General features: G+C 44.6%; 1 protein-coding gene and 1 pseudogene across 6 annotated transcripts in view; one reads left to right on the forward strand and one right to left on the reverse strand.

Annotated features, from left to right (window-relative positions):
- UBOX5 (U-box domain containing 5) overlaps positions 1-12,380 on the forward strand; it is a 32,390-nt gene extending 20,010 nt beyond the window's left edge. For 4 of the 6 annotated variants that reach the window (XM_072619779.1, XM_072619780.1, XM_072619782.1 and 1 more), the window contains 4 exons: positions 1,434-1,528; positions 2,152-3,355; positions 7,689-7,856; positions 11,385-12,380. In XM_072619779.1, coding sequence (XP_072475880.1) covers positions 1,475-1,528; positions 2,152-3,355; positions 7,689-7,856; positions 11,385-11,593 — 1,635 coding nt within the window. In that variant the 5' untranslated portion in view covers positions 1,434-1,474 and the 3' untranslated portion in view covers positions 11,594-12,380. The remainder of the gene's footprint in view (positions 1-1,433; positions 1,529-2,151; positions 3,356-7,688; positions 7,857-11,384) is intronic. The other 2 variants (XM_072619783.1, XM_072619784.1) reach the window with 1 other exon arrangement.
- A 2,920-nt stretch (positions 12,381-15,300) lies between these two features.
- LOC140510886 (transcription initiation factor TFIID subunit 7-like) lies at positions 15,301-16,356 on the reverse strand (annotated as a pseudogene).
- Between the last annotated feature and the right edge of the window lie 3,976 nt (positions 16,357-20,332).

Raw genomic sequence — 20,332 nt, forward strand, 5'->3', positions numbered from 1 at the left:
AATGAAAAATTTTCCAATACAGATTCTCACTTCTTTGAAATTATTTTAATGGGAAACTGCCTAAAGGCAGGGGAATGAACTATGTGCCTTCTCAAAGTACTTTCTAGCTAAATGATTATTTTTTTGGTGCCTCTTTTACATTCACTGATTCCTCTTTCCATTCCATCCCTAAGCCTTCATTTTAAAAAAGAATTAAAAAAGAAAAACTACCTAAGCAAAAAGAGCTTAAAAAAAAAATCTGCTGTATTGGTCTCAATACACAGCACTTCTGGGGAGGCTGGAAGTTCATTGCCTCGCTTCCCCAGTCAGCCACCTAATTCTTAGACTGTGATGATTCAGATTTAGGCCATTTTGGTTCTACAACCTAGACTTTGTTTTTTTACGTACACTTGTTAAAATATTTTTTTTAATCTCAGTCAGTGCCAAAACCTTTTTGGCTGATGAGTTTAAAATAGGCTGCTCTGAATAATTAAGCAAGAAAAAAAAAACCTGCACACAGTTGTTTCTCCCTCTCCTATTTTTGATTCACTGGCATTGCCTTGAATACTAAAGAAAGATTGACATGAGAACCCCTCACTACTGTTTGGGCTGAATTTCCAAATAAACTGAACATGACAGTCTGATCTGTAATGCATTCAATTGAGTCATACTTGGCAGGCTATCACCTAGAACCCTTGAGAGGGATGGAGAATCCACAAACAAATGCTTTTATTCTTGAAATTGATGTCAAGTGGTTCTCTCACTGGGAGTCGCTGGTTCCAAAGTTCTTGAGTAATAAACTTGGACTGCCGCTTAGTTATAGGGTAAGCATAGATGGGCAGGCGTCGGCCACCTTTCAGTCAGAGCCTGACACCATCTTGGCAGCAATGGGGGTGCTGTGGATCATTGCTTTTCCCCCAAACTTCTCGTTTCATTGGGAGTACCCTCATAGTTACCTAGGTTTATAACTATTAGTGTAGTTCCTGATTTTTTTCTTACTTTATTTTGTATCAATTCATATAAGTCTTTTCATTTTTCTCTGAATCATTTGTAATGTTTTAAGGTGTAGGGTTATTCTAGTACTTTCATATACCTCAATTTATCTATTGCCCAACTGAGGGGATTTAAACAGTGGGAATATTTGAACTGTCCTACCTGAGAGGTGTGACAGTGAAACACTGTTCAGTTTTAATGCTGTTAAGAAAGTGGAAGAGGCCAGGCATGAAGAGAGCTAGAGAAAATCACAGAGCTCACTGGGAGAGACAGCCCCAGAGTGATCTGTTACTGCCTGGCTGAGGAAGGCTGCTTTGTGGGCTTGTACAAGAAGGCAAGATATTAAGTGTCGTCTGGGCCCGAGAGCAGGCAGCGTGTTCAGGGTCTGCACTGCCCTGTCCTTGCTGGCTGTTTCTGAGCTCCTCCTCCTTAGTAATCCCGGGATTTGTTTTTCCTTTAAGGCTTCTTCTGATGATCGGACGCTGCTCTTTCATCTGCAAAGATGGTCATAAACCTTTGCCTCCCACAGTTCAAACCAAGAATTCAGTGCAACAAGGTAAAAAATGTAATGATTGGTCTTTCTTTCTAGTTTATAATTCCTGACCTTCATGCTCCCATTTCCTTCAAAATCAGTTAAATGAACTTTGTATAAACACATTGATTATGGCAGACTCCTGGACAGTAGCAAGCATACTTCTTATTCCACATGCTACTTTTAAGATATATCTGGGATGCTTATCTATGGTAAATGTCATAGTTGGTAGGACCCAAATACAAATGGGGGAAGTTCTGTGAAAGTGGATTTTCCCAAAGCTGTGCACCTTGACATTTTCCAAGAGGTTAGACATCTCTGGGTAACTTCCCAGTGACATTTAATTATAATTTGGAGTTCGTGCCACTTGAGCTATGAGAGATTTTGTCACAGGGTCCCAGATGCTCTAGACAGATGCTGGACAGATGCTCTTTGGGCTCCTGCTTACTTATGGCAGCCCTGCCTTCACAAGTCTGTCTAGTGTCCAAGTAAGGAACAACCAAGCTTCATGAATTATGAATTCTGTGCCACAATCTCATAGGTTATCTTGAAATAATTTTTCTTAAAAATGGTAATTTCTTAAAATCCAGCCTGCCTTCCTTGAGTCAGCTCAAATCAACATGTTTTCTGTTTGTTATTAAATCCAGATCTCAGCAGATGGCTATGAAGTAGAAAATCTCATCTCTGAAGACCTTGTGAAGAGAAACCGTGGCTTCCGCACTGAGTATTTCATTAAACCACCAGTCCATGTGACTGTGTCCTTTCCCTTTAATGTGGAGCTCAGCAAGGTTAATGTGGACCTCACATCAGGGGGAATCCAAAATATCGTTGGCCTGGAAGTTCTCACGTCTAACTCATCAGGTAAAACCTACTGGAGCACCATGGAGTCAGAACCTTCAGTCTTGGAGCCGACTAACATTGAAAAAGAGACTTTCACCTTGGTAGGGAGAGTCTTGTTAAAAAACCAGGGGCGAGCTACATTTACCCATAGGGGCTTCAAGGCCAGGCCACCTTTCCATCTTTTGGAAACTAACCTCTCTCATTTTGGAACTGTAACTCAAGACCTCTGGAGTAAAGGCCCGTTCTCTCTTGGTCATGTATCTAATTTAAAGATCTCAATCACCCATATTGCTGGCAGTGGGATCACTTGCATTAAGAAGGTGGAAGTCTGGGGCCAACCAGCCAAAAGCTGCTCCCAAGAGGTAATAGAGAGCGTCATGCAGTTAGCCTCCCAGAGTGTTCCTCGAGGCGTGAATTCCACCGCCTCCCACCCCACTTCATCGTTGCCTATGGAGAATGACTGTGAGCCCTGTGGTCATGCCCAGAGCCAACGGCCACCAGGAATTCAGGAACTGGCAGATTCAATCCAGGATGTGCCTGAGGAATTCCTGGATCCAATCACTCTGGAGATAATGCCCTTCCCCATGCTGCTCCCTTCTGGCAAGGTCATTGACCAGAGCACCCTGGAGAAGTGTAACAGGAGTGAAGCAGTTTGGGGCCGAGTCCCCAGTGACCCCTTTACTGGGGTGGCCTTCAGCCAGCACTCCCAGCCACTGCCCCACACTTCTCTGAAGGCTAGGATAGATTATTTCCTGCTCCAGCATACTGTTCCTGGCTGCAACCTTCTTGGAAGAGCCCAGCCTCCTGGGGTGGCAGTTCCCTCTTCCGTGGCTTCTCGCAAGAGAAAGGGGGAGTTCGTGGAGCCATTACCAAGTCCCACCCCTCGTTTTGAGCCACCTCCCTATTTTTTTACCACAGACCCACGATTCACATCTTCTACCTCGGAGCACAACACTAAGAAAATCAAACTCAATGCTGATCCGAGTCTGACACACATGGATTGCTCATCAGGTAGTTTGGCTGTCCTTTAAGTTTGTTTTTTAAGTAGGGGTGGCTTTTGCCATAAGGCCAGCATTCATTTATGCAGCTTTTGTGGGTTAATTCTCAGAGGCCCCATCGAAGTTGGGGTCAGTGCCCTCAACCTGTCCTTTGACTCTACCCAGTGGCAGTCAGAGGGGCATTCTCCCTGTTATATCTCCATTTATATCTTGTCTTATGTTTTGAAGGTTAAGGTTCCATACTGATTTGGATACTGAGTCCCAAGATATAGTCATTTTTCTGGAACTTGGAGCTCATAGAAAAGTTCTGTTTAATTCAACAAATATTTATTAAGCACATCTTGTTTATGAGGCAGTGAAATAGAGAAGCAAAACCTGTCCCTGCCCTCAAGGAGCCCACAGCAGAAGCAGGATATGAGTGTGTGTGTGTGTGTGTGTGTGTGTGTGTGTCTGTGTGTCTGTGTGTGTGTGTGTGTGTGTGTGTGTGTGTGTAGGTTAGAGTATAAATGGGCCGTTAAAAAAGAGAGAGAACTTTCTTCTTTATCTGAGAAGGTAGTTTCATGGAGAAAGTGGAAGTGGCCTCTCTGTTGGGCTTTGACAGAAGAAGAGTGTTTATTTCTTTTCCTTTAAAAAAGCGTGTATATGCGCACATCTGTGTGTGTATGTGTGGGTGTTTGTGTATGTGTGGGTGTGTGTGCATGCATGCATGTATGTATGTGTTTGTGTGCGTGTATGTGTGGGTGTTTGTGTATGTGTGGGTGTGTGTGCATGCATGCATGTATGTGTTTGTGTGCGTGTATGTGTGGGTGTTTGTGTGTATGTGTGCACACGTGCGTGCATGTGTTTGTGTGTGTGATGCACACTTGCACACACACACCTCTTCATTTTTTAATGTCTTCCTCTACTGCTTACTCCCTGAGTTCAACAAAGAGCAAAAGAATCAAACAAGGATAACAAAGTGACAAAGAATAAAAAAGAAAGCCGTTCCCCAGAGCCCCCCTGGGTGTCAGCCACCACCGAGGGTGTCGGCAGTGTTCCACAGCCCTTCTGGGCCTTCTTTTCCAAGAAGGGAGGAAGGGACCTTTCTAGGGAATATCATTTCAGCAGTGATGTGGGAAGAGGGCATTGCAGGGTGAGGGAGGGGATCTCTGAGATCATCAGAGTTCAGCCTTCTTATGCAGATGAAGGGATGGACTCACAGGGTCCTACAAGACACCAGTGACAGCTCAGAGTGATGGGCACAGGCCCATACTTTTTGCATGACTCAGTGGTTGTCTCCTAAAACTGAACTCCTTTGAGAAACTTCAGTTTTCTACCTTATAAAGTTGTGAGGGGAAGAGTGTTCTGTGACCCATAAACCACCACACAGATGCAGTCCATTCAGCAAGCTGTTTCCATGGCCTTGTCCCATAGATCACAAGTACCACCTGTTGGAGATGGCCCACAGATCCATAGGAGTAGAAGAGAGCAGTTGTTTTCTAGCTGGGCCTGCAGCCACTGTGCTGCTGGACCCTGGGCCCAGCCCCAGTTGATGAGGAGCACAGGAGGCAGTGGGGGAGCAGCCTATTTGGGGGCTAAACAAGGAGGTTTTAGGCAGCCAAATCGGCAGGTTTCTAACTGCATACGTAGACCGAGCATTGCCCCAGCTCTCTCCAGCTGCTTCATTGCTTTATGGTCCTGGACCAGCTTAGGGCCTGACATCCTTTGCAGCAGAGCTTCAGCTGACCTCCTGTAGTGGTATTGACTCTGGTATTGACAACCTGATTACGCAATTTCCAGAAAAAGTCAAGTTAGCAAGTATTAACTGCCTACTATGTGCCCAACACTGTGCTAAGTGCTGGAAACACAAAGGAAGGTAAAAATAGCCCCTGCTCTCAAGGAGCTCCCAGTCTAGTGGGGGAGACCTGCAAACCACTGTGAACAAAGGAGCTCTAGCCTGGGCACAGCGATCATGACCTCAGAGGGAAAGCACAGAGGGGAGGGCTAGGAAAGGCTTCTTACAGAAAGTGAGACTGGAGCCAGAACTTGGAGGAAGCCAGGAGGTGGAGATGAGGAAGGAGAGTGTCCCCGACCTGGGGGACAGCCCAGTGCTGCTGGATGGCAGAGCACAGGGCATGGTGCATGGAGGAGGGAGTGTAAAATGGATAAGAAGACTGAACAGATAGATGGGAAGGGCTCTAAAGGGGGGAGGGGGAGACAAGCATTTACTAAGTGTGCTAAATGCTCTTACAAATATTATTTCGTTTGCTCTTTACAACAGTCCTTGGAGGTAGGCACTATTATTTCCCTGCTTTACAGTTGAGGAATTAAATGACTTAAGGACACACAGCTGGTGTCTGTGGTCAGATTTGAACTCAGGTCTTTCCAGTTTCAGTGCTTTATTCTTTGTACCTCTTAGCTGCCTCTTATATAGATATTAAGCACCAGGCTCTTTGCTAAGTATTGAAAAAATATCTCATTTGATCCAAACAGATTACCTATTTGATACAGGAGATATCTGTATGTACAGGAGATATACAGGAGCCACTGGAGTTGATTGAATGGGGAGTGACATGTACAGAAGTGTACTTTAGGGAGATCAGTTTGACAACTGAGTCGAGAATGGACTGCAATGGGGTGCTGCTTGAGTCAAGGAGGGCTAGCCCAGGTGTGTGGGTTTGAAGATCTGCAGCAGGAGGAATTATCAGAGGAGAGAACAGGGCATAGAAGATGTGAAGGTAGGATGGGCAAAAATTGGACCTGATTACATGTGGGGGGTGAGAGAAAGTGGCAAGGTGAAATGATACCTGGGTGGTAAAGTAGAGTGGTTTCCTCAACAATTCTAGGGAATTTAGGAAGAGGAGGAGGTTTTGGGGGAAAAGGTAATGGTGTACGTACAGTTTGGGACATGTTGAGTTTAAGATATCTGAGGGGCATCTACTTGGAGATGTCCAGTGGCCAGGAGAGAGGGTAGGGCTAAATAAATGACTAAAAGGAGAGAGATCTAGGCTGATAGCGATTGGGGATGACCAGATCAGGTAAATATGAGGGAGATGGGAGTGTATTTGTAGGCGGCAGACACAGAGTGGAGATTAGTGAAAGAGTGGGGGTAAGAAAGGAAGAAGCAGTGTGCTGGAGAAGAGTGAAGGGAGTGGGTCACTTATGCTAGTGGAGGAGTTTGTCTTGGCAAGGAGAGATTATTAAAGTAAGCCCTCGGATGTGGCAGTGATGGCTGGGCTGGACTGCTTTTCTATTTGATAATGCAGGTTGGTTACCTCCAGAGAAAAAGCATCCCTCCTCATCTGGAGTTTGCCTTTCCTGTCAAAATAGAAAAAGTAGCATTTTGTATTTTCAGAATTTGTGGAGTCTGAGCGTAAGGGGCCTTGACAAGTGCTTGTCCAGCCTTTGCTTCCCTCCCAGTGCAGACAGTTCCCTGCCTCCAGAAGTTATGCTTTTGGCCAGATCTGATTGTAACATTTTTATTTATATTAAGCCCAAGTTTACCTCTTTGTGATACTCGTTCACATTTCTATCTGGAGCCAAGTAGAATAAATCTAAATCCTTTCCCAGAAACATGGCATTGGCCCCCTACCATGTTACCTGTTACTAGGGATAGTCCAATGTCCTTAGCACCCCTCACATCCTGTCTCTACCTTTTTGACATCTCCAGCCTTATTTCCACTCATTCTGTGGTCCTGCCTAACTGGACAGCTCTGTGCTCTCTGTCATCCTGTCCTAGTCTGCCTCTCTGTATTTGGTCATGCTGTGCTCCATATCTAGAATTCCCCTTTCTCCTCTCTTCTCTCTCTTTCTGCTAACATTTTACCCATCCTTCATGGTCTAGCTCCAGTGTCTTCTCCTTTAGGTGGTCCTTGTGCCTTTTACTCCCTGCAAAAGGAATTTCTCCCTCTTTAGGTCTTTCAGAACACCCAGGGCCTCTGTGATATACCATCATTGTATTCGAGTTCCTTGCATACAATTGAACCTCCCTGGCTGGACTGGGGGCTCCTTGAATCCAGGCCTGAACATTGAATTTCTTCATTACTGAACACACAGCCTTGTATGCTATAGGTGTTCAGGAAATGTGCATTGAATTAAATAGAGAAAATGCTTTTCTGGTAAACTTGTTGCCCCTGCTGGTTATGCAGGCTGACCATTCTTTGAATTTTGCTAGTCTGATATTTACCTGTGCCCGTTCACGCCACCTAGTGTTCCAAAAGGGGATATTTCCCCAAAGTGTAGCTGTTGAGTCATTCCACATTCTTCCCTGGTCCCACCTTCCTGCTTAGGCCCTCCTCTTTTTCTCGGCCATCTATTCATCCATCCATCTGTCTTTCCCAAGATATAGCCCTCTCTGTTTCTCTCAGCAGGTACCATTTCCCATGAGCAGAGGTTGTCAGAAAGCTTGGATGTTGCCTTGACTTCGGCCCTCAGCACTCTGCCGTCCTTCACAGGCCGCCTGACCAAGGCTCAGCCTCACCATCTCAGTTCGGGGAGCTCCAGCAATAGCTCCTGGAGTTCAGCCCTTGACTCTGGTAAGCCTCACCCATTTCCTGCCGGGCCCCTTCCCCTGGAACCTTCTGAGCCCCCTGACTGAGACCTTCTCTGCCCAGCCTCTACCTCTGTGCCTGGAGACCAGAGAGGACACTTGTCACTGTGCCTCCTAAGCAGAATTAAGGAAGCTCTATAAAGTAGCTTGGATCTTCAGAGAAAGGTCTCTTCACTGCTCTGAGTCACCCTCTTTCTTTAGAACTAGGAGTTGTATGTATGTTGATTTCGGCTATGTCTGGCAGCTTGACCAATCAGGTTTGATAGCATCCTGCTAGGTTCTGGCAAATGTTTCCCCTGCTGGCAAGTTGTCAGGCTCTCTCCCTGAGCCTTTGACCTCTTTGAGTGAATCTTAGACATCTGCAAATAGAAAAGGTCTATGAGATTTAGGGGGAGAGCTCAGTTTCCAAGCAGAGAGACCGTGGCAAAGGCTGGCCTATAGAACTGGGCTTCCTCTGGGGCTGCTTTGTTGGGCCTTGGTCTAGAAGGGCTTCTCCCTAACTGTCGCCTGAGCCTCAGAGCCTTAAATTATTGGCTCTTTCTGCGACCCCTTGGTGTCCCTGTGGCCAAGGACAAATTTCTTAGCCTATATGTTTCACTTTATTCAAATGAAAAACTTTATAGATCCAGAAAGTTCTGACTTTTTGCAGATGACTGTCTACAGTACCAACTTAGCTGTCCATGTGTGGAAGGGTAGACCTCTCCTTATACTCTTACTTTACCTTCTGCACATGCTGCTGATTTCTGAAGTCATTGACATGGTCCATGGTGAAGCTGTTGGGCATTTGAGAGATGGGGGCACATACGACTATGCCGGTTCATAGGCACACTACCACTTGTTTTAAGGGAAAAAAAACAACCCAAGTCTAAACCAGTGTAACTAGAAGAGGGGGAGAACCAGGGGGAGCGTGATTGTGGCCAGCATAGGGAAGACAGATTAGACTGGCTCTGTTTGTCCCCAGAAGTCCAAGCTAGGAGCAACAGGAAAAATTACAGGGAGGTGACTTTTACTCTGTAAGAAAGAGCTTTCCAGGCATAGCTGCCCAGTCTGTGAATAGGCTGTCTTGTTAGGTAACATTGGAGATATTCAGGCAGAGAGTGCATGACCACTTTTGGGGGATGAAGTAGAGAGACTTCCTTCGGTGGGTGGAGGGAAGGCCCTCGAGGTCTCTTCCAGTTCTAAGATTATATGAGTTTATAGTGCCAAGTCTTAAAGTGGGAATGTCACCTGAAAGCAGTGTCTAGAACCAATTCATCCATGTGGGTAGGGAAATACACTGAGTGCTAAAGTTAGGTGGATTTTTCAGCAAGGCTCCAGGGGCCTGCAAGGACGATGACCTTAATCTCTCATCTGAAAGAAAAACAAGTGTTTTCTCCTAAAAAGAGGCTTTATATTAATTTTGTCCAAATGTCTAAGACAGATGTGTTAATTATTATGTCTGTGGTTTGTGTTTTAAGGGACTTCTCAGAAGTGCTCATAAAGGTTCCCAAGGCTGAACATTTCCATTGGCATTTTGTTGACACTATTAATTTGCTTAGGAATCATGTTTTCATCCTACAAAGAAAACTTTGTTGGTTTTTTAAATAAATGTATATCTGCTTTATTTATTTATTTTTAATTTTTGTTTTCAGTTCCATATTCTTGAGAATATGAGAAGACAAGAAATAAGTACCCATTATACATATGAAACCATGCAAAGCATATTTTCACCTTAACTGATACAGAGGGGAGAAAAGGCAAGGAAAAAAATGTGCTTCATTCTGCACTCCGAGTCTCTCAGTTCTCTGCAGGTGGATAACATTTTACATCTCTGCAAAGAAAACTTTGGCCTTGACCCAGCCCATATTTAGATACTTATGGTCTGAATTAGAAGAATCTAAATTAATGAGGTTTTACTGTCTTAAATACTCATGTTGAATCAGTGAGTGTAGGACACTAACTTCTTCCAGTAGTTAAATTATTAGCCAAGAGCTTCTTTTCACCAGATAATTTCCATACTGGGGTGTATCTAACAAGCTACCTTTGTGTCTGCCCTGGTTTGGTTTCAGGAGTTTGGGAGACACATTCTTACCAGTAGAGGGACTTGTTCTCCTGTGAAAAGGACTGTAGTTAGTGGAAACTTTTGTAATACTAGGGATGTAGGGAAGGTTATTTTTTTTTTAAGCTTACAAAGCCAATCACAGCTTCTGAAAGTACTGTGTAAGAAAGGGTATTGGCACCCTTGGCCTGAAGAGATTTAGTGGTGGGTGTGATTTAAAAGAAAGCCCAAGAATGTGGCTCCTGTTCCAGAGGCCTCCCAGCCAATGGTGAGCCATTGTTATTCTGTGTAAATGGCCTGAGGTCTCTCTACTCTAAGGCATGATTCTTATGGAAGGTCTTATTGCCCGTCCTGGTCCCATGGAAGACCAAGAGCAAGAGAAGACTGCTTCCTTTCTAGAGTTTTTAGCCAGATAGCTCTTACAGCTCTTCCTCTGAGGACCTTAGAGTCCACTCTAGACCAAATTCCCTGCCCTTGTTTGGATACCCCATGACATTTCCTGTTATCTCAACTCAGGGCCTGAAATCCTCAAAGCAAACTTCACGGTAATGACTGTGGTTCCTTCCTGAACACACTAAAAATCATTGCTGGTCTGGGTCCAAAAGGAGGGTCACAAAGGACCTGGTACAAGCTGAGCTCACATAGAAAGTCCCTGATAGGGACAGTTAGGCCTCTGCCCCATGGCCTCCTGAAGTCATGGCCCAGCTGTGTGAGCCAGGAGACTTCCTAGGGCCCCTCGGCCCACGCTGGCCTTCCCGTCTCCCACAGCTGTGAGGGCAGCCACTTGTTCTGTAGTTAGTCCCTCTTTAACCTACTTTGCTCTTCTGTTTGAATTGATTGCTTACTAGACTCGTTCCAATATGTGGAATCCCACTAGGAGCTGCAAAGGTTTCTTCCATTTGTTTACACTTACGTGTTTTAACATTCCAGACTTCTCCAGATTACCCCCCATTTTAGCTAGAAGAGTTCTTTGTGAGCAGAGTTTGCTTTGAGTGTAATTGGCTCTTTCATACCTGAGAGAGCATGGGCTGGTGCAGAGAACACTGAGTTTGGAGTCAGGTAGCCATTCTGGGAGTGACAGTTTGGTTGCTTACCACCTGTGGGATCTGGGATGAGTTCTTTAATCTCTTTGGGCCTTCCTTTCCCAATCTATGGAATGAGGATTCCTAAGGCTCTTTACCCCACTGAATCCTGCAATTCTGTGAGTCAGGGATTCTCACTTTGTCCAGCACGAGACCATCCAGCCTGTGAAAAAACGGAGCTAGTCTGTGGGTCTGAAATGAGTGGCCCTGTCTTCTGTGGCACCCTTCCATAGATAAGGACAAGCAAGGCCTTTCCCTTGGCAGCAAAATATGGGAGCTGCCATAGACACTTCTGGTGGTTGAAGAGAAATGTTCCTTTAAACTGCTTCCCAGACACTAGCATGGAGCACATGTGTTCTAATTCTGGCCTCTGTTTTTCCCCCTCTTTTCCCAGGACTGGCCTGGAACAATTCTGGTCCTACATGCAGCTCTTGTGGCCGATTCTTTACTACTTTCTTCAGGAGTGAGCTCGCTTATCAGCTTCCCTGTGGTCACCTGATCTGTCGCATCTGCTTAGCAGAGAGGCAGAGGTCACAGTCCTTCAACTGCGTGAGCTGTAAGAAGGCTGCTGCCAACCAGGATGTGCTGAGGGTCCATCTCTAAGGCTCTGCTCTGTGGAGTAAAGAGCCATCCAGGGGAGGATGTGAGGAGGGGCGGGGGAAGGAGTACAGGGGAATTCCTGCAGGGTGGCTTGGGCCAGAGCACTCTTGATCAGTCTGCTAGGTGCGGTTCAGCTCTGAAGCCAGCCTTCTCTCTGCAAGGGCATTGCTCAAGCTGAGTATGACAAAGGGCCATCCCTTTGCATCCCACCTGAAGTGGTAAAAAGGGAACCAAGCCATATGCTTCCAGGACAGGAGTTGGTGAAATATTGGGGCCATCCTCCCCACCCCCTCACCCACATCCCTCCCCAGGCCAGGCACCCTGAGGTCTGTTTTGTTTGACCCAATGAATCAAACCTTTATCTGTTGTGGGCATGTCTGGTCCTCCCTTTCAGGATCCATCCCTCTGCCACAAGGATCTGTTCTGTGGAAGTCTTCCTTTGGGTTGACTGAGAAACCAAGAGCAGTCTGACTTCTCTCCTAGTCCCTCTCTTTCCTCTCACCCTCTCCCACCAGCCCCTTCCTCCAAAGTGAGAAAAGAGCTAGAGTTCCCAGTGGGCCAAGTTTGGCAGAAGTACATAAGCACATGGCCTCTGGATGGTGGAGGAACCAACTCTCCCAGGGAACAAAGTGGCATCAAATCAGGGGAAGGGTGGGAAGGGTGGGAAGGGTGGGAGGGGATCTGGGAATTCTTTTGTGTGAACAACTAGTTTCTTGTCTATTTGTCTGTTTGTCTGAGAAACTTCAAGCCTTAATAAAGGGATGGTTTGGGCTGCCTGGGCCTGCAACAATGTCTTGTTTTGCCTGTGCCCTGACATGTTCTCCAGCTAAATCTCTCCCAAGAATGAGAGAGACACATCCACACTAAGTAGTGGAGCTTCCTGTCTCAGAGTGGTCACTGCAACCTGGAGAGTCCATTTGGTAATGTGTGTAAATGGTCCAGGAGAGAGATGAGGGCGACAGATTCTGAATCATTTTACTTGCATGGGAAAAGCCACTGACAGGAGGAAAAAAAAAATGGGAGTGAGGGAGAGGTTGGACTGTTCTTTTTATTCCTTATCACACTCCCGTGGAAATCATCTTTTGTTTTCTAAAGGGAACATGGAGGCAAGATGTTCTGTGGTCTTCCAGAGAAGACTTTGGAGTCTGATGCCTCTGATTCAAATTCTACCCCTGCCACTTATTACCTGTGTGACCACAGGTGAATTAAGGCTTTAACTCTGGGCTTCAGTTTCCTCATTCAGATTCGAAAACCCTGAAAACATCACTACTTAAGACTGTTCACACATAGTAATGTTTCTGAGAATGATAGCCCTACGGGCTAGGGATTGTATTTTTTAGAAATCTTAGAGAGATAGTATGTGGAGATGGGGGAGACAGACTAGCTCACTGGTGAAGGTAGTTCATCAACATTAGGATTTAAAGTTGGAAGGGGAGTCTTGGGGGTCAACTAGTCCATCTCTCCCTTTGGAGGTTAGCACCATATCTAGGGCCCTGTGGCGTTTGACATAGGGTGAAAAATTCCACAGAGCAAGCTCAGAAGGATAGCCCTGGATTCTCCATTAGTGAGTTTCTCAAAGGCTTTTCCAAGGACATTAACTACCCCATTACCTTGCAGCACCGTACATGGGACAGCCTTTTCCTCAGTCTCTGGGTCTCACCTAAGAGAACGTCCAAGAAATTGATTTCTGGGGTGGCTCTAATTACAGATTCTTCAACCCAGTCTTTCCTACACATAGGCCCAGGGATGTAAAAGCCATGATAGCAAATGCCATGCCATTTTGATAAAGCCACAGCATTTCCCCTACATAGGCAGTTGGCTCTGTTGACATCCCAGAATTTTCATTAAATTCTGCATATCCCATATGTAAGAGACTCTGTAAGTTAATATATTAGGGTCCCATATAATAGGGATGGGAGGGAATCGCAAATCTCTTCAGTGACTACATTTTGAAGGCTGATAATGATATATTTATTGTAACAACATTTAGGCCTGTAACATTGTAATATAAAAGATATATATCCTTGTGGGGATGGGAGGATGTGGCCAGGTTCCTTAAAGGAAGGTTCCTCAAACATTACAGTTTTTGTCTCCTGAAGACCATAGGCTTTCTGTTGAGATGTGTTTCTGCTTGGGTCGAACAGAAACCTGGGCCCTGCCAGTATATCCCTACCAAAGGTGTTCAGTTTGTGTTACGAGTATTTGGACACATAACCAAAAATGAGGTGGTGTTGTGTTCATTCTGATGGTTTACCAGAGTTGGGTGGTTGTTCAATTGTTACATAGCCAAAGATATTCTGAAATTAGTTCATTATTCTAGAGCAGGGCTGGGGTGTCTAGTCGAGTAGAAGAGTCAGTAGGCCTACAGATCCCCAGGTATGGCAGGGTGTGGCATGGGAGTTGGTTTTGGACACTTAACCTGCGGTAGGTTAGGGAACAGAATCTGATTACCTCCTGTTCTTTCCACAGGGTTGAGAGGAAGTTCTCCAGTAGTGACAAAGATCCACTAACATAGATCTTGGGTGCGACCTTCATGATGGGAAGGAAATCCTTCCCTGAGCTTGGTAAATAAGGAGCTCATGAATTTGGTTATTGCAATAAAGTACCATGGAAATGAAGTGGATAGCCCTTTAAGATCACCTGGAGTGATTAGTTCAGGAGTTTCTTGACCACAAAAGGATCAGCTTTCCAGCAAAGGAATTTGAGAGCACTGGCTAAATAGAGGCAGGCAATAGCCAGTTCATCTTTATATTGACCAGCTGTGAGCAGATCCATAAAATCTCTTGGGAGATGGGAGAAAGGCCAGGTAACCTTGGGTATAAATGGGTTTTCCAAGATTTAGTGCTGACAGCACCAGTAGAACAGATTTTTGACACTGAAGAAGAAAAGCCAGGACAAATGAACTTTTTTTTTTTTTTTTTACGGAGTCTAATCACTTTTTAATATAGTTTGAAAAACTTCACAGCATGAAGAATTAACTTGGAACTCTTATAGTAAGTCCACGGTGAGTCAGAGTTAACATGTAACACTAGAAAACAGAATAACATTTTTATCAGCTGTGAAGGGGAAATGCAAAATGTAGCCTTAAAAGTTGCCAAACATGGTCTGTCACTCACTTATATCTTAAAAGATTCTACAACATATCACAGAAATAACTGTTCATGAATCCACTTTAATATCAACGTTAATGAAGTAAAAAAAAATGGAGACACGCTCAGTAGGAAACTACTTCTGTTACAGACACGAATGGCTGTTACTTTTATTTGCTGTGACAGTTATCTACCACCATATAACTTGCTCCTCTACATGAGAGATTTAGAACAGTTGAGAAACTAAAATGTACACAAAACAAGGTTTACACTCTCTATCCTCAAATCTTTTTATAGTTGAGTTACCACAAAGTAACAGTAAGTTCTGATTTTGAGAAGGAAAACCTTGAAATAAATGTGGGAATTAGAGGATGAACTATTTGGTCTGTTAATCCCCAAACTCTTCTACAACCAGTCTTCTCTCACCTATCACCTTCTACTTATTAGTGTGTAAGTTTCTAGCAAAAGGAACAGTATTACAGAGAGAGAAATGGGAGGAAGTCAAAATAGGAAACAGAAAAATGGTGAAATGAAAAGTCAGATTTCCACATCAACCCAAAGGATGGAATGTGAGCCATTTACCAGTGTGAGGACAACACTGAATTTGCAGGCAGGGACCTCTTATTTCTCCAGGAGCGATTCTAGCTGCTCCTGCCAGGAACTGAGCTGTTGTTTCTCTCTTCCTGCTGTTTGAGCTCAAGCGGCACAGCCTGAAGACGGGTCTTGAGTGCCAGATTTTCTACTTTGATGATGAGATCTTCCTGTCTGTTTGCTCTTCCTTGAGTTTCTTGGAGCTTACCTTTCATTCTATCAATCTGCTCCTGAATTTCCATGACCATCTGATTTGTTTCCATGTTTTCTTGGCGCTGTTTATCAGATTCATCAAGCTTGTCTTGTAGTTGCCTCTCTAGGTCTTCCTCAGTGTTAGCGATGTTTGTATCTTCATCATCATGAGGATCTCTTTCATCTTCCTCTTCACTACTGCTGCTAATATCGTTAATGCTCATCGTGTTCTGAGGAGCCATGGCCCTGCTTATGACTCCTTCCTGGAAGTGAAATTTCTAGGCCTGCTAGGGAAACCTGGTTGTCCACTTCCTTTGTTTCATCTTCTGCAATCACCCCCCATCGGGTAATGACAGCTTCTGCATCTGTACTGAGAAGCCTCTTTACTTCTTTTTCCACATCTGGTGATTCAATGTACTTCTTCTTGGCTGTCTTACGGAATCTCCTCTTTCTGACATTCTTCAGAGGCAGAGCGATACCATGGTTGCAGATGAATTTCCTCTCCCGGTCCTTATCTTTTTTCTTGCTTGCTTTTGGATCAGTGGTGGCAACTGGTTCTTCTGGAGGTGGGTAAAGATCCCCACCCACACTGCACACAAGCATCTGGCTGCTGTCTTATAAAAGGTTTTTTTTATCTATTGTTTTCAAGGATTCAGTAATGCAGGGCAGGTCAACTACCTTAGCAGCTAATGGGGCATGGTCCACCCAGACCATTCCATGATGTCCATCTGCATGTAATTCAATGATCAATTTATCTTTCAGGTTGACACTTCCAGACTGTATTGCCCTTCTCACAGTAGAAGCATAATCTGGAGGCAGACGTAATATGAATTGGCTTTCCAGCTCATGGGGAGCATCTTCGTTCTTGCTCATCTTCGGTTTTGTAACAGTCATTTCCTTTTGTCTTACTTCACCATAAATGACTATCACTCAAAATCTGTTGTGTGCTAGACCCAGGCAAGTCAACCTGGCTAAGCCTCCCTTAAGTGTCTTCACCTGCCTGAGATGGCTCTTGGGGTCGAATGAGATAATATCAGTGTCCCCATTAAAAGACGGGCTTCAATCTCTGGGAGAATCCAGTTTATGTTGGCAAAGATTACAAGCGGGCGCAACAGCAAAACACTGCAGCTGGGTGGGCGGCAAGATGGAGGCTTATCCAAACTTTGTTTTTTGATGGTATGGCACATCCTCTGCTTTGACAGTGTAACAGAGGGAGCAATAATAGCCCAAGTGGTCAGGAGTCAATGAGGGTCCACTAGAAACCACCATTTCCTGAAGGAATCTGAGTGAAGGAGGTCCCTAGTAAGAACTCAGAGTCCTTGGTATGGGGTTAATTGTCATGCAGTAAAGCTTAGAGAAGAGAGGGAGAGGTTGGTAAGGAGAATAGGGGAGGAGTTGGAGAAAAAAAGGTAAAAGGTAACATGGGTAACATGGCCAAATCTGAGTTTGGCAGGGCTGGGGTTTGGGCTCAGACCTGTTCCAAACATGCAGTGTTTCAGTTAGAGAAACAGTCACTAGCACATCCTTCTAATGAGATGCTAGCAGTCAGGATGCTGTCTCCATACTGCACAAGCAAAGTATTCTAAATGCCAGTTCAGCGCCTGGCTCTGGAGAGGAGAGCTCTCAGAAGCACTGGGCAAGTTGGGTCCAGGTCAGCAGAGCAGAACCAAAGTGGAAAGCAAATAAATATTGAGAATTGGGGTAAGCTGATATGGATAAAAATGCATGAGAGATCCAGGTGAGTAAAGTATTTTGCAGTTGGAGAAAATATCAGAATAGACTGACCAGATTTGGGAACAACTAGGTGACTTACAATAGCAGTTGTTGATGGCATGTGAATCCTAGACAACTTGATGTACAAGGGGATTCAGCAGGATTCGCCTTGGGTTTCATTACTCGCATGGTATATGTGGTGTTCAAGGAGGACTAGCCCCTTTGGTGTGAGGACAATTGAGCCCTTTTCAGAGCTGCTCATCCACCTTTGGTGTCCACTTTTCATCTTCCTGTCACTTGTGGCCCCAAGAAGCTGTAGCATGTGCAGTGGCCACCCCCAAGGAAAACCATCTGAGGCAGGTGGGCTAAACCAGATTGCGGGTAGGGGAATTTGTATCCCAAGCATGTGAAGACTTCCCCAGTGGAAAGGGCAGATGAGAACAGTTTGTTCCAGTAGCCCTGAAGGCGGTTGAAGCAGGTACCATGGAGCACTTAGAGCTTGGTCAGACATTGAAGATAGCAGAGTCATCCACTGCATCTGGGGCCATCATCAGTCATCTTAACTTTTGTTACTTCAGTGACTCTGGAAGAGAAAGTGAAACTGATGACTGCACAACTCTACTTCACTTAAAAATCCAGTTCACTCAAAAGTCAAGATATCACCCGTCATCAGTCATCTTTGAAAACGAAGGAGCAACTAGTAAAGCAGCATCATTGTGGATGTCTTGGGCTCTGAGGTCATCAATAACCAATCTAATTCTCTCCACCACCTCTCCTGAAAGAGGGTGCTGTGCAGTAGAGGGTGAGCTATACGTTGAATGAGGCAACTAGTGCGTAGAGTGTTGGACCTGAAATCAGAAACTGACTCAGATTCCCAAGTTCAAATCAGGCCTCAGATGCTAGCTTTATGACCCCAGGCACAAAGGAAACTGAGCCTTTGCCTCAGTTTCCTCATCTATAAAATGAGCTGGAGAAGGAAATGGCAAACCATTCCAGCATCTTTGCCAAGAAAACCCCAAATGGGGTTATGAAGAGTCAGACAGGACTGAAAAATAACAATATCTTGAAAGAAATGGGGCTTACATATTTCAAAAGCTCTGAGCCTGCAGGACCCTTGGCCCAGAAAAGCCCTGGGATCTGACTTAGCTATTCTTGCTGCAGCTAGAAAGGGCTGTAGTTAGTGTATACCTAGAGTACAATCCAAGTAAATTCAGAGCAGGGATGACAAAGAAAAAAGAGCCTCATTTGTACGAAGATGAAAGGAAAGAGAGGGCAGCTGAAAAAATATACATAATATATATTTTTTATGTATGCAATTTATATATTATATAAAAATATAATATGCACACACATACACACACACACACACACACACACACACACACTTACATATACCTTTGGTATCCACAGCCCACACCTTGTCTGTTGTGTCCAGGGTCCATGTAAAATTTGCTCGAGTCCACTTTAGAAAACATGAATTGGAGGATTTGGAGGGAATTCATCCTATAAATTAATTTTTTTTCAAAATAGAGTGACCAGACAGCATTGCTAATTTGCCCGTGATACAATTCTTCAGAACCTGAAACAGGAAGGACTTAGGGGACTGCAGGGGGAGAGGCATGAATGGAGAGTGGAGCAACAGATTGGAGAATCAAAAACTTGTACTCATCGGTGGGGTCCTCAGCTGAGTATTGTCATCTCATTTCTGATACTGAAATGACAGGGACATAATCCACAGGGTTGCAAAGTGAGGATCTATCAGAAGGCACAGAGGGTTGTATTTAGGAACAAACATTTTACCATGATGGATTGCAAGGAGAGAGTCTGAGGTCCCAATCTCTCCCTGAGCAAATTTTGCATATTTTTGTATATCTGCACAAATAGAGAAAATGTTACCAGTTGATTTATAATATGCAAGAGAACCAAAACACTGGCTATCTTGACTTCCTGGAACAACAAAGCCATTTACAGTTGCATGTATCTTCCTGGGACTGTTTACATCCCAATTTTATCTGCAAAGTACCACAGATACAGTTAGAACCAAGGAGTCACTCACTGTTGGTTATTCCATATAGCATTTAGAACTCTTTACAACCTGGTCACCAGGAGAGAGCTGGAAGTTCCCAGCCAGTCAAATATCCCATGTCCAGGCCTGGGGGTAGACAAGCAGAATCTCTACTCCTCTGAGCTTTGGTATCTGGGTTATCATGGAGGGGCTGGAATGGGCAGTACTTTGCATCTTTGAGACTGTGTTTTGATCAGAAGTGAATTGAATGAAGTCTGACAAAACTCACATTTTGCCTTACTTTTCCAACCTCAGAGATAGAGGCTATTCTCTTATGCTAGGCTAGTTGGAATTAGGTCTGGAGACAATGCAATCTCATTCTCCAGACGAAAGCCACCCTGCTGTGTGTCTGAGGTGGCTTTGATTACTGTCCCAGTCTCCCCCCTGCAGTCTTGTGCTTCACTGAGCACCATGATTGGGTTTCTATGATCGGAACTGGGTTAGATACTTAGCAGACCTTAAGGGCACCCCAGTCAAATCAAGTGGGCAAGCATTTGTTAAACACCTTTTATGTGCCAGGCCCTGTGTGGATGCAATGGTAAAAACTAAGTGTTAAAAAAAATGTAAAAACAAACAGACCTAGTCAGTCTCTGCTTCCAAGCAGCTCACACTCCAGTGGAGGTGAGACCAACAACTACATACAAACAGTAGAGACAAGATAAGTTGGAGATCATCTTAAACTAACACTCAGGGATGGCAGCGAGGTTGAACTCCAAGCACTGTGATCTCTCTCAACCATTCCCCTGCTGTCATCTCCTGTCTGTACCCTCTTCATCTCCAATAGTTTTCTGCTTTACACATCTAGCTTCTCTTAACCTGAATTCTCTTTGGACCCTCTTGACTATATTTCCCATCCACAGTGACTTCTCTCTGATCTTTTATCATTTGTATCACTTTTCCTCAATCCTAGCATCATAGAAACCTCCCATCCCCAAATGCTCAAAATACAGAGATTTAATAGGTTACCTGGAAAGTGGATATCAGTGGAATTTCTATTGGATTCCATTGCATCTTCCTTCTCTAAACAGAAGGGGAACTGAGAAAACACCATTGGATCAATCCTGAGAGATCCTTGATCATTACCTGGAAAAT

Source organism: Notamacropus eugenii, chromosome 6 (assembly GCF_028372415.1).
Source record: "Notamacropus eugenii isolate mMacEug1 chromosome 6, mMacEug1.pri_v2, whole genome shotgun sequence".
Classification (NCBI taxonomy): domain Eukaryota; kingdom Metazoa; phylum Chordata; class Mammalia; order Diprotodontia; family Macropodidae; genus Notamacropus; species Notamacropus eugenii.